At 49.3% G+C, this 13900-nt stretch overlaps 1 protein-coding gene across 1 annotated transcript; it reads left to right on the top strand.

Annotated features, from left to right (window-relative positions):
- Positions 1-424: 424 nt before the first annotated feature.
- Positions 425-13886, top strand: LRRC74B (leucine rich repeat containing 74B). The gene is made up of 11 exons (XM_053279848.1): positions 425-620; positions 2085-2253; positions 3198-3340; positions 4810-4942; positions 6060-6266; positions 7464-7573; positions 8120-8235; positions 8633-8711; positions 8844-8939; positions 10795-10911; positions 11623-13886. The coding sequence occupies exons 1-11, from the start codon at positions 492-494 to the stop codon at positions 11629-11631; spliced, it is 1308 nt and encodes a 435-aa protein (XP_053135823.1). The 5' UTR covers positions 425-491; the 3' UTR covers positions 11632-13886.
- Positions 13887-13900: the final 14 nt, after the last annotated feature.

Here is a 13900-nt window from a genome sequence, read left to right as displayed (position 1 = left end):
TATTGTATTTCTATACCGCCTGATATAGAAATCTCCAAGGCGGTGTATGAATTAAAACATAACATATAACAGTCAAAATGCATAAAACAGATAAAATCTCAAATCAATTTAAAACACATTAAAATCATTATAGTATGCAGGTGACCTTGGAATTCTAGCTTTGCATTGTGGAAGAGAAGAAGGGGGGGGGGGGAGTTTGAAAGTTTGGATGTCATTCTTGGGAGGACTCGAACCCGTTACTTCAGGGGGGCTCCGGTCCAAACGCTTCCCAAGGACAAACCGGCCCCGCGCCGTAACGTAAACAAGGCGGGCACTGACGTTGCCTATCACCCCAACGGAAAGACCTAATAGGCTCCCTCCTTAATTGCGCCGCCTCCAAGGCGTCTCGAAGGCAGCCCGCCTCTTCCGCTCAGAGCCCCGCCTCCTCCCCCCGGCCTGCGCGACGCCGTTGCCATGGCAGCCGCAACTCTGAGCAGGCCGCAGCCGCGCTGATGCTGAAGTTGCCCCTGTCGCCTGTGCCCGAGCAGGAGAGCGAGAGCCGGCCTCCGGGCAGCAGTTCTCCCTCCGATGTCAGCAGCAGCAGTAGCAGCACCAGTGGAGGTGGCTCCCGAAGCTCAGTGGTGAGGGGAAGAAAGCCGAGCCCGAGAAGGGGCGTTGGTGGCTGGGTTGAGACTGGCGAGATGGGGAATGGAGGATCCTGGGAACTGTCGTGGGGAATCCTGGGAATTGTAGTTCTTTAATGCCTCCCTCTCTGCATCTTCCCTGGAACTGAATGAGAAAGGTTTGCAAGCCGCAAATAAGGAATCAAGAAGACTCTAAACAGGCCCTTGCCTGTTTAGTGCGGTATGGTGTCTTCAGAGTGCTTTGTGTGGATTGTCTGGTTGTGATCCTTACAACAACCCTGTAAGGTAGGGCAGTATTATTATCCACTCCTTGCTTGCTTGCAACATGCACACATCTTGTAAGCCATCCTAGGACTTTCTCTGAAGGTACAGAATGCTTGCTATTTAACAATGCCACCTAATGGCTCAGCAGGGAAATGACTTGCCTAGCAAGCCAGAGGTTGCCAGTTCGAGCTGGTCTGTTTCCCAGACTGTGGGAAACACCTATATTGGGCTATATTTATTTATAAATATTTACCTATATTTAAAATATTTATATTCCACCCCTCAGTGCTTTAGCCACCTGATGGTGCAGCGGAGAAATGACTTGATTAGCAAGCCAGAGGTTGCCGGTTTGAATCCCTGCTGATATGTTTCCCAGACAGCGATATAGGAAAGATGCTGAAAGGCATCATCTCATACTGTGCGGGAGGAGGCAGTGGTCAATCCCTCCTGTATTCTACCAAATAAAACCGCATGGCTCTGTGGGTGCCAGGAGTTGACACCGACTCGACAGCACAATTTTACTTGACTTTCTTTAACAACGTACAAAATGATAGTCCTCTGCCTCAAGGAGTTTACAATCTAAACGTGGCTTTTGATGGTTTTTAGTGCAGTCGAATGAGTTTTAAATGGTTTTTAATGGGGTCTGTTTGATTTGATTTCTTTTCTACTGCCCAGTGTTTTGTTTTACTGTTTTGTTCTTAATTTTATGCTGGTTTTTATTGTCTTGTTGTTGTGAGCCGCACCAAGCAGTAAAGGTAAAGTGTGCCGTCGAGTCGGAGTCGACTTGTGGCGACCACGGAGGCCTCTGGTTGTCTTTGGTAGAATACAGGAGGGGTTTACCATTGCTTCCTCCCGAGAATACAGGAGGGGTTTACCATTGCTTCCTCCCGTGCAGTATGAGATCATGCCTTTCAGCATCTTCCTATATCACTCTCTTGGAAACATATCAGCAGGAATTTGAACCGGCAACCTCTGGCTTGCTAATCAAGTCATTTCTCCGCTGTATCATTAGGTGGCTAAAGCACTGAAGGGTGGAATATAAATAATTTAAATAAATAAATGAACAAAAGTTGACAGGGGAGGCAAAAGAGGAACCAAACTTGTTTTGTAAAGGTTTTAGTAGATGGATTTCTTCTTGCACGTTTTTCTCAGAGTAAAGTGTGTGTACAAACACATCTTGACTGTGTGTTTCCTCAGACTGTTTCCAGATCCTCTGGTGATCTCCAGACTGTGCACGAGGGTAGCAATGCCTCCTACCCCATCGAGAATACAGGGAATGATTCGGAAGGGGAGGAATCCGAAGAGGAGGCTGAGGAAGATGATGACGAAAGGCAGGAAGATTGGGACACAGACCTTGAACTGGAAGGTACAGAATTAAAGTTTCATGCTGTGGAAGTCGTTTTGCTTGCTTGACCATACCGAAGCCATTTTGTTAGTTCGATGCTAGAGCTGTTTTGAGCAGAAATGCTTTGCAAGGAGAAAACAAGACAACGGGCTTAGCACTGCAGGCAGGAAATGGCTAGTTTGGGGTTTTGGCTTGAAATAGATTTTGGGAGAAAGGTCTCTGGAGATTTGAATAACACTTTAGAAGACAGCTAAAGTGTCAGCTGCACTTTGCAAAACCATGTCTGGAGCATTCTAATCATGCATGGTAGATATGGTTTGTTACTGTAACTTTCTTGTTTAGTATACATGTGTAAATGTCCAGCTAACTGACTGAACATGTTTAAGCAACTTGAGTCCAATTATGACCAGATCAGACAGTATCATGTACTTTGCAAGTGGTCTTTGGGGTCTGATCAGGTCTATAACCTGCACGGGCTCTCTCTGGCCCATTTTCAGTTGAAACTGTCTTTGTATCAATAAAAACAATTACTTGGATTATCAAAACCACGGTGTGAAGGTGGAGTTTCTTCCGCCATGCCAATAGCCCCCAATGTCTTGAAGATGCGAATGCCGCCTCTGAATGTGGAGGTTCCTTCCGCCAGCCTTTCATAGGCCTACCCTCCGTGAATGTATCTAGTCCTTCCTTAAAAACCCATCCGTACTAGTGGTCAACACAACATTCTGCTCCTGTTCATGTCAAAGACGCTTTCATGGCAGAACGTCCTTATGGCTTCTTGTTTTGACTGGAATAGCTGTTGATTAAGTGATTTATTGCTTTTGAGCTGGGATGCTTAAGCTTATGATGCCCTTGGTTGCAAATGGAAGACCAACAGGGAAGACCAACAGGGTTGCAAATGGAAGACCGCAACTTATAAAGGAGCGGACCCTTCGAATGCTATCCTTCCTTTCTCTTTTCCCTGACAGCTTCTAAGACTACTTACGATCCAAGTGGAAAAGCCAAATACCTTCATGCCTGCCAAATGTTTGGTGTTGTCCCAATCTCATATTTTTTACGGCACATGAAAGATCCCGAATTGAGTCTGAGGCACCGGGGCCTTGGCCCAAAGGTAAGAGAGGGATAGCATGGCTTTCCTGCGGTCTGGTTATTGCCCTCTTGTACTGGCGAGGAACCATTGTGGGACTGGCTTGGAAGATGAGTTAGATGATTCTCAACGTTGGGTCCCCAGGTATTATTGGACTTCAACTCCCACAGTCCCCACTGGGGCTGGGGATTTTGGGAGTTGAAGTCCAATAACATCTGGGGACCCAACACTGAGAATTCTTGTGAGTTTGGATTTTTGTTCTGGCCCTGAATGCTAGTTGGCTGGAGGCTCCTCTCCTTTCTCAGCAGCTCTTACCCTGCTCTTCAGCCTTTCCACTTGCAGTGGGGTAATGAGATTGACCTGCGTTACACGGTTGTTGTACGGACTGTAATCTGAGCATCTTAAAGCCCTATAGAAATCACAGTGGCTGCACCTGCCCCCTCTCTGCCCTTGGACGGTGGAGATACTGGACTCTTTGGTTCTGGTGGAAGGGAACAAGGGGTGTGCAGAGAATGGGCCACCCAAATATTGGAGGACTGCAGTGGGTTGAAAGGTGATGGGAGGTCTGTCCACAGTGACCTAAGGAGAACAGGACAGGCAAGATGAGGAGATGGCCCCATCCCAATGTCCCATGTTATTTATTTATTCATTTGATTTATAACCGCCTATCCCAAAATGGCTCAGGGCGGTTTACATCAAAACAAAAACAATTAAAATCAATTAACATTCCTGCCAGAACGGCAAGATTGAAATAGTGGAGCATGTGTTTTTAAATAGTAAATTTCATTTCAAGTTATGTGAACTGTTAATTATTGCACTCCCCAGATGATCTGAAACTTGTCGTGTTAATATACTTTTAGCCGGGGATAATGATGCCTTTTCAAGTGGCCAGGTTTTGTGCCGCTGCTATCTATATTAGGCACAGTCAGACTCGTTTTGATTAAGATGTTTTTTTAATTGCTTTTGTTGTATATGGTACTATGTATTATGTAGGCTGATATGTAAGATCTGTCTGTATTTGTAATGTGTCTGCATTACGTTTGAATGGTTATTGTTGGTCTATGACCGAAATAAACTTCTAGACACGTTTGCCGCTTCATCTGCTGTTTATATGAACGAGCTGGTCTTGTGGTAGCAAGCATGGAATGTCCCCTTTGCTAAGTGGGGTCTGCCCTGGTTTACATTTGAATGGGAGACATGTGGGAGCACTGTAAGATGTTGTCCTCAGGGGATGGGGCCACTCTGGGAGGAGCAGAAGGTTCCAAGTTCTCTCCTGGGCATCTCCCAAGATAGGGCTGAGAGAGAGACTCCTGCCTGCAACCTTGGAGAAGCCGCTGCCAGTCTGTGAAGACAATACTGAGCTATATGGACCAATGGTCGGACTCAGCTTCCTGTGTTCCTAGGCCAGAGTTCTGGACTAGATGGACCCATGGTTTGGTCCAGAGTAGGCCATTCGTATGTGCTTACAAATGGTTTTCTCTTTTCTATTTCAGGGGGCGAAAGCTCTGGCTCTTTCCTTGACAAACAACACATCGGTGGTGAGGTTAAACCTGAGTGACAACGGGCTGGACCAGGATGGATCAGCCGCAGTGGCAGAGATGCTAAAGGAAAACTGCTACATCTTAGGTGTGCTGCAATAAAATTCTCTTGTACTGAGCAGGGGGAGAGCAACTTGCCCTATCCGTCCCCAGCACAGCATCCCTACAGTGGCTGTTGCTGCTGTCTATCTTATTTTATTTTATTTTATTTTATTTTATTTATAAGGATTAGGAGCTCTTTGGGGACAGGGAGCCCTCTTTCTTCTATCTATCTATCTATCTATCTATCTATCTATCTATCTATCTATCTATCTAAGCCACCCATCCAAATTTATCTATGTAAAACGTTTTGGGAATTTTTATTGAGAAGGGGTATATAGCTGTTCATAAAAGTAGAAGCGCAGCGGGGAAGTTACTTGCCTAGAGAGCAAGAGGTTGCCTGTTCGAATCCCCGCTGGTATGTTTCCCAGATTATGGAAGACACCCATATTGGGCAGCAGTGTCATAGGGATGAAGTCTCTCAGCAATTGAGATCTTTCTGTACTTGCCTTCCAGTATGGCAGAGGGAAGGGCTGGCAACGGGCGAGGGTATAATCCCTCCCGTGGCTTGGGATTTCTAGCTGTGATAGGTACGCAGCAGGGGAGGCAGAGTATCTGAGCCTTTCCGAGGACAGGAAGGATGGAACCCTGCCTAGGTCAGTCTGGTGCTTGGTGCCCATTAACAGTCTGATGACTGTTTTCACCTGCTCAAGTAGGAGAGGGGTCGTGTTCCCTCTAACAGGGATTCCCAGATGTTGCTGACTACAACTCCCACAATCCCCAGCTGCAATGGCTTGTGCTTAGGGATTCTGGGAGTTGTAGTCTACAAAATCTGGGATTCCCTGTTAGAGGGAACTTGGGTGGTGGGGGTGGTCATAATGTCTGGATTGGGCTTTTGTCCTGCTTCAATCTCTGCTCAAGGGCGTTAGCCCAGGGATTCTCAACCTTGTGCCCCTGGATGTTGTAGGAGTTGCAGCTCTCATCACCGCCAGCCATCATGGCCATGTAGACCAACAATATCTGGGGACCCAAGGTTGAGACCCCTCTGGGTTAAATGAAGGGCAAGGAAACCTGAAGGTCATGGGATCTGGCACCTGGTTGTGAGGAGCGTGGAGTGGAGACCTTCTTGTGAGGGTTTCAGAGCTTGTGGTCTTCTTCTCTCCCAGATGTGGATTTATCGGAGAACAGAGTAGGAGGGAAAGGGGCAAAGGCTTTGTCTGCCATGCTTCGGGAGAACACAACTCTGGTGACGGTGAAACTTTCTGGAAACGAACTGAACGACCATGCGGCCAAATACCTGGCAGATGCTTTCGTGACCAACAAGAAAGTGGAGTCCCTTGATCTGAGTCACAACATGCTTGGCGAGCTGGCAGGTATTTTGTTTGAGTGATGGGCTGCAAAGATGTAAGCCACCTAATGGCGCAGAACTTGCCTAGGGAGCAAGAGGTTGCCGGTTCGAATCCCCACTGGTATGTTTCCCAGACTATGGGAAATGCCTCTATCGGGCAGTAGCGATCTAGGAAGATGCTGAAAGGCATCATCTCATACTGCACGGGAGGAGGCCATGGTCAACCCCTCCTGTATTCTACCAAAGACAACCACAGGGCTCTGTGGTCGCCAGGAGTCGACACCGACTCGACGGCACACTTTACCTTTAGTCCCACTGAAAGGGTCACAACTCACTGATGCCTGCTATTGCAATGGGGCTACACATCAATACTTTAGTCTGAACAACTCTCATGTTTTATATTTCCAAAATATGGGGGTTTTGGAGCCATTTCCTGCTTCCTTTATCACAGCAGCCCTTGGGTGGATTGAAACGATCTCACGCCTTTTGAGAGGACAATCCAAACCCACATAAAGTGGGTAACCCGCTTTGGGATTTTTTAAAAATGAAAAGCGGTATACTACTAATACTACTGAGGCCACCTAATGGCACAGCAGGGAAGTGACTTGCCTAGGGAGCAAGAGGTTGCCGGTTCGAATCCCCACTGTTGTGTTTCCCCGAATGTGCGGAACTCCTATATCAGGCAGCAGCAATATAAGAAGTGCGTGTGACTGGAGCAGCCAGCCCTGATCCCAGACGCCTCGATGCTGGAGGTGCAAATACAAGGTCCTCCCCCAATCCTGGCAGTTCTGCTGCGCTCCTGCCCTCCCTCTTCACGGGGCCTCGTTCCCGGGGAGCAGAAAGCGGAACCTTTCTGGGCGAGCTCCCTTGCGGGAATTGGCTCGAGGCATTTGCGCCACGCACACATTCGCACAGCGCACTTTCCCTCTCTCTCGCAGCTCTCTTAATCCTCATGCTTTCCCCTTCCAGCTCTGTGGGGAGAAATCTCAAGCGTGTTTTGAGCTCGGAGGCTGAAAAAGGCTAATCCTGTTGCTGCAACGCGAGGCATTCTCAGATGGGGGACACTTTGGGGGAAATCCAAAGGGGTCTCTTCATTGTTTCTGACACTCTTAGCAAGGCGTCTTTCCCCTGCCCCCCAAATCACCCCAAGCCCCTCCTTAATTCCCTGTATTCTGCTGCCGTTGTTTTGTTTTTTGTTTTGACCCTGCCTATATTTAACCAGGTGAAGTTCTTGGGTCAGCAATTGCAGAAAACGCTGGCGTGAGGAAGCTCAACCTCAGCTGGAATTACTTCCGGGGCCATGGAGCAGTTGCTGTCGCCAAAGGGTTGGGGGTAAGTCGGAGCTGCTGCGTTCTTTCCCAGATTTTCATCCCGCTAAATACTGTACAATGTTGCGTGTGCAACTGGTACTCAGGTCCCCTGCAACTGGTACTCAGAGGCATCTGGCCTTTGAGGCTGGAGGTGGCCCACAGCCCTCCGACTAGTAGCCGTTGATAGCCCTCTCCTCCTCCAGTCTAGCTCAATACTGAGCGAGATTGGTCTGTCTAGCTCAGTATTGTCTACCCAGACTGGCAGTGGCTTCTCCAAGATCGCAGGCAGGAATCTCTCTCAGCCCTATCTTGGAGATCATAGGGGAGGAACTGGGAACCTAGATGCTCTTCCCAGACCGGCTCCATCCCCTAAGAAGGGGAAGATCTTCCAGTGCTCACACTTCTAGTCTCCCATCCATATGCAACCAGGGCGGACCCTGCTTAGCTAAGGGGACAAGTCATGCTGGCTACCACAAGACCAGCTCTTCCTCCATGCCTGGTATGGCCACAGGGCCTCCGAGTTCTCTCCCAAGGCTGCCTCTCTCTCTCTCTCTCTCGGCCCCTCCAGGCGAACTTCTTCCTGCGGGTGCTGGATCTTTCCTACAACGGCTTTGGCAACAGTGGGGCGGCTGCCCTGGGAGAGGCCCTGAAAGCCAACAACGTATTAGAGGAACTCCATGTCAGGTAATGAGGCTTGGTGTTCATGTAGCCCTCTCTGACCACAGTTCTCCCCCGGCCTCCTCATTCAGCCTGGTCTTGAATGCGTCTGTCACTATCTCCATACTGTAGATGGCGGGTTGTGGAGAAGCAGTGGGGTCCTCAATCTTGGATCCCAAGATGATGTTGGACTACAATTCCCGTCATCCCCCTCCACAGTGGCCATTGTGGCGGGGGATGATGGGAGTTGTGGTCCAGCCAGGGCTGGAGAGCCTCTGCTTGGCCACTTCTGGCCTGGGCTTTCGTGGCCAGCATCTTCTTGCCTGGGATTCTCCCCCACAGCCTTGTCTGCCTAGCCTCTTCGATTCGGTGAATCGGAGGCAGCGAAGGGCTTGAGTGGTTCTCTCGTCTCCCTTGTCCTCAGCAACAACCGCATTTCGCTGGAAGGAGCTCTCCACCTTGCTTTGGGCCTGAAAGAAAACCAGACTCTGAAGAGCCTCAGCGTGAGTAGCTTTCTGGAGGAGGCCAGACCCCGATGCTCTGTGTGTGTGTGTATGTGTGTGTGTGTGTGTAAAATGTTTCTGTTTTCTAAATGTTTTCTAAATGTTTGTTTGTTTCTGTTCTCTTCTCTGCAGGTGTCCAGGAACCCCATTCAGAGCGAAGGCTGCGTGGGGATCCTCAAAGCTATCCAGGCCAATTCTGGCACCGTCTTAGAAGTTCTGGATCTCTCCGTAGGTGTTCATTGGTGGGAAGCAGGGCGGGATGTCTGAGAGGGAACAGGCCATGTGGGACTGGCAGTCGAGATAGGAGGGCTAAAGGCTCTGTTATAGATAAGTTCATGGAGGACGGCTCTATCTGTGGCTACTGGTCTGGTGGCTATAGGCCACCTCCAGCCTCAGAGGCACGATGCCTCTCAATCCCAGTTGCAGGGGAGCAACAGCAGGAGAGAGGGCATGTTCTCACCTCTTGCCTGTGGGCTTCCTAGAGGCATCTGGTGGGCCACTGTGGGAAACAAGATGCTGGACTAGATGGGCTTCCTTGGGCCTGATCCAGCAGGGCTGTTCTTACGTATAATGGAGAACAGTGCTGTAGCTGAGAGTCTGCTCACAGCTTTTTCTTATTTACACAGTAAGGCTATTCTCATGACTGATCTTGTGGGGGAGAGGGCGGTGTGTGTGTGGGGAGCGGATGCGGATCTCCCAAGGCTGGGACAATGCGTCCTGGCCTCCAGATATCCCACAATGCACTGTGTGATGATGTGTGAGGTGCATTGGGGGAATCTCCCCGTGAGCCGGGCTTTCTAGAGGCCCAACTCTGTGTGCGCTTGGGCTGCCCACAGCCCAAGCACACACACGGCCCTGGGGTTGAAGGCACGTTCGCGCCCTTCAACCCTGGCTAAAGGCCGTGGTAAAAACCCGCGCTGCCTGTGAGGGAAGCACCGGAATCGGGCTCGATCCCGGCACGCGCACAAGCAGCCCAATCTAGGCTGGACGTAATACTTAACAGACTTAACTAACCTGTAGAAGTCACTTCCCTCACCTCAGGCTCGGTTTGGAGAGGAGCATCCAGCCACGCCTCTTCCGCTGGGGTGCGAAATGGAGCTTCCATATACAGGAGCAGTCTACCTCTGAGAGCCCGAGACTGCCCCCGGGGGAAGGCTGTTTCCCTCACTCCTTGCTTGCGAGCTTCTCGGAGGCATTTGCCTTGGGAACAGAAGGCTGAAAGGACGAGTGAGAGGAAGCCGCCTTCTACCGAGTCAGACCCTTGGTCCAGCTAACTGAGTATTGTCCGCACCGACAGACAAGAGCTCTCCAGGATATCACAAGAATAATACAGAGCTCAACTTCTGTTGTAGGCAGATGTTGGCCTACAACTCCCATAATCCCTGGCTATTGGCCACTGTGGCTGGGGATTATGGGAGTGGCAGTCCAAAAACAGTCCCTAAGTTGAGCAGGCCTGTTCTAGATTCGGGCATTCCTCAGTAACTAAGCCTGCCATTACTGTTGAAGCTCTGCTCTGCACCAGTGGGAAAGGGCCTGCCCTGGCTGGTCAGCTTGGATTAATGCAGGGTTTCTGAACAACAGCTCCCAGCATCCACTCCCGTTGGCCCTTGTAGCTGGCTGATGGGATTTGTAGTCCAGCTGCATCTGGGGATCCAAGGCTGATGACTGTATCACTCCCCTGCAGTTAAGAGAGCCAGCATGGTGTTGGTTAGAGTGCTGGACTAGGACCGGGGAGACCCGAGTTCAAATCCCCATTCAGCCATGACACTAGCTGGGTGTCTCTGGGCCAGTCACTTCTCTCTCCGCCTAGCCTACTTCACAGGGTTGTTGTGAAAGAGAAACTCAAGTATGTAGTACACCGCTCTGGGCTCCTTGGAGGAAGAGTGGGATATAAATGTAAAAATAATAATAATAATAATAATAATATTTCTTCTCCGTATTGAGGTTAGTTTGTGTTTCACTGTCTTGGAGACAGTTGGGTGGCTGAAGGAGTCGGGAGAAGCAACGCTGCCCGAAAGTGTCTCCGCTCTCTCGAGAAGCCTGATGTGCATGCGTAATTCCCCCCCCCCGTCCCACTTTTCAGGACATTTTCGTGAAGCAGGATTTTGCCACACTCTGTGATGCTCTCCAGGAAGCTCTTCCGGGCCTTCAGATCAAACACGACCGAACCAGTCGCCTGTTCAGAATGGACCAATCAAAGGTGCGGATATGCTCTGGTGAGAAAGTGGTTTTGTGTGTGTGTGTGTGTGTGTTTTTTACAGTGGTCAAGAGAGGCATCGCTGTATTATCTGTATATTTTGGGGAAACTATGGGCATTCTGGAGCTCTGAATGGTGGCAGGGATACAAAACTGAGTCTGTATCCCACCCACACCTGCCCCGGATGGCGGCTGACGGGGCGGGCAGGGATCCATTTTCTGCCATCTGTGTGCTTATCTGCTCCATCATCTGCCCATGCACTTCTTTATTTATTTAGCCGATTTACTCAGACATTTAAAAACTCGGGTGTCATCACTTCCCCTGTGGTTCTCAGATGTTACATCCCTTTTCTTCCCCAGTTTTCAGATGCGAGTACAATTTCTGGGTTACTTTTAAACAAATTAATTTAAAAACAATGGATGGTCAGATTTCACTTTAAATGCATGGAGTCCTGACATCCTCACCTACTTCTTTGCTGACTTTCAGGCTTGTCTAGGCTTAAAAAAACCAAAAAATATTTCTCCATAGACTTCTATGAAGTTTTTCGACAAAAATTACCATTTTTCCAGGAGGAAATCCAATACTGAATCTAAGGCTGGAATTCTGAAGGTTCCAAAGGACCCGAAACCGATACCTACAGTATCGGATTGGATTTGGATCTGACCCGGAATTTGTGATCATGTACAGACCTAGAGTATATATTCTTTTCTGCAGGTTTCCTGAGAAGATGCTGAACTCTAGATGGCCCAATGGAATCTCTGGTCTCCTTTTCTGTGGTTTCTCATCTAATGCGAACGGACTCCTCCACCTACTTCCACGGACACTCAAGGAAAGTGGCTGTAGGCCCTGCAGTTCTTTTCGTATCTTTAGTTTGTTATAATGCTAATTCTGTTTCGGCTTTTAACACAGCATTTTCCAAACATCTGACTGCTGAGGCACACCTTTTTTTTGTTTTTCCTTAAAAAACAACAACCATGCATTTAAAGTGGAGACACTTCATGCTTGTCCCCGAAAACGGTTCAAGTAGGGATGTGTCAGATTTCCCAGTGCAACATTAATTTATGGAATTTGCTGTCACAAAAAAATGTGCTGATGGCCACTAGTGTGGCTTTAAAAGGGTATTAGACCAATTCATGGAGGAGCAGAGGCTTATCAATGGCTGTCAACTTATAGCCAAATAGAACCTCTATGCTCAGGGTCAGTATACCTCCAAATGCCACTTGCTTTAGGGTAACAGTGGCAGAAAAACTGAGGCTGTTCTCACACACAGCCTAACTCAGGCTAGGAAAACCCAGCCTGGGTTAGGTAGCGAGGGAGAACAGCCAGGATCAGACCTGATCCTAGAGGGGTAGCACCACCTAGCCCCGCTTTTAGCCTGGCCCTTACCCCAGACTCTGGGATCATGTGTTCACTGGGGCTATGTTGAGTATATTTAGTGGGCCACACTCTCAGAAACTGGCAGCAGTTAACTGGGGCGAAGGTTAGTTAAACCAGCCTGGCCGCCTGCCCGGACATGTGAACGACTACGTTGTCTACATCATCACCTTTAATGTGAGCTTCTTGGAGGTATCTTTTTGTAAACAGCATTGAGAGCTAGTAATTGGTGGTGTATTAATGTACTAAATAAATAAATAAAAACCTGATTGGTCACCATAGGAAGCAGGACATGGGGGTCAGATCTGGGGACCCAAGATTGGCAGCCCCTAAACCAGTAGATCCCAAATCTACCCACCTTCCCTCCCTTCCTGTCTGTTTGAATGGTTCCTTGCAGAGGTTTTTGGGGCAGAGGGTTGGTTTTTCTTGCAAGACCCTGGGGCTATTCTCACCAGGCAAAATCGGGCTAGGGGAGCCTAGCCTGATTTTACCTGATTGTGTAAACTACCGGGCTCGCAGGCAAGCCCGGTGGTTTATGAGTGGCTAGCCCGCTTTAGTAGCCCTCCCTGAAGTCCGGATTTGCGGAGCGAGCGCTCCACAAACCCGGGCTTCCCGATCGCGAGTAGCCGCGGCGCTTCCCAAACCCGGGTTTCTCAATCGTGAAAAGCCGCCTCCCGGCTCAGGGGGTCTCCCCAGTATGCCCTGCGCGCTTGCACAGGGCATACTGGAGCTTCCGAGGGCCATGCGGCCCCCGAGCTCCACAGCCCCTACTGGCTCCGTCATGGAGCCAGCAATCGTGTGGGTGGTCGATACGGCCGCCCAGGGCTCCCCCCACCCCCCGCTCACCGTGCTAAACCGGGTCTCACTGATTGTGAGACCCAGCTCCATTTTTTGTTTCTCCTGGTCAGTTTTTCTATGCTACTAAGTTGTTGTTTTTTTAACAGATTATTTTTATGGTGTTGGGTTAAGAACATAGGAACAGCCCTGCTGGACTAGGCCCAAGACCTATCCAGTCCAGCATCCCATTTCACACAGAGACCTACCAGATACCTCTGGGAAGCCCAGAGGCAAGAGGTGAGGGCATGCCCTCTCTCTTGTTGTTGCTCCCCTGCAACTGGGATTGAGAGGCATCTCTGAGGCTGGAAGTGGCCCATAGTCACCCGACTAGTAGCCATTGATAGACCTGTCCTCTATGAATTTGTCTCTTTTAAAACCATCCAAGCTAGTGGTCATCATCACACTCTGTGGCAGAGAATTCCATAGATTAATTATGCACTGTGTGAAAAAGTACTTCCTCTTGTCGGTCCTAGATTTCCTGGCCTTCAGTTTGATGGGGTCACCCCTGGTTCTAGTGTTGGGATAGAGGGAGGAAAATTTCTCTCTGTCCACTCTCTCTACTCCACGCATAGCTCAACACACCTCCGTGCATAGCTTGTCTCCCCTTAGTCGCCTCAGTTTCCAAACTAAAAAGCCCCTGATGCTGTAGCCTAGCCTCATAAGGAAGCTGCTCCAGGCCCCGATCCGCTCGGTTGCCTGTCTCTAAGGCAGTGCTTCCATCAACTGCTTTGGATGTGAAATGACAATAAAGTGATGCTGTGTAAGCCCTCCGTCTTCTCCG

This window comes from Hemicordylus capensis, chromosome 15 (assembly GCF_027244095.1).
Source record: "Hemicordylus capensis ecotype Gifberg chromosome 15, rHemCap1.1.pri, whole genome shotgun sequence".
NCBI classification, from domain to species: Eukaryota; Metazoa; Chordata; class Lepidosauria; order Squamata; family Cordylidae; genus Hemicordylus; species Hemicordylus capensis.
The sequence above is the reverse complement of the archived record's forward strand: the minus strand, read 5'-3'. Positions and strand labels throughout refer to the sequence as shown.

Bases quoted from the DNA above. Each gene is read 5' to 3' on its own strand.
- LRRC74B (XM_053279848.1), top strand. From the start codon at position 492: ATGCTGAAGTTGCCCCTGTCGCCTGTGCCCGAGCAGGAGAGCGAGAGC. The intron at 7,574-8,119 runs GTAAGTCGGAGC...CGGCCCCTCCAG, and splicing joins CTGTCGCCAAAGGGTTGGGG to GCGAACTTCTTCCTGCGGGT. The intron at 8,236-8,632 runs GTAATGAGGCTT...CCTTGTCCTCAG, and splicing joins TTAGAGGAACTCCATGTCAG to CAACAACCGCATTTCGCTGG.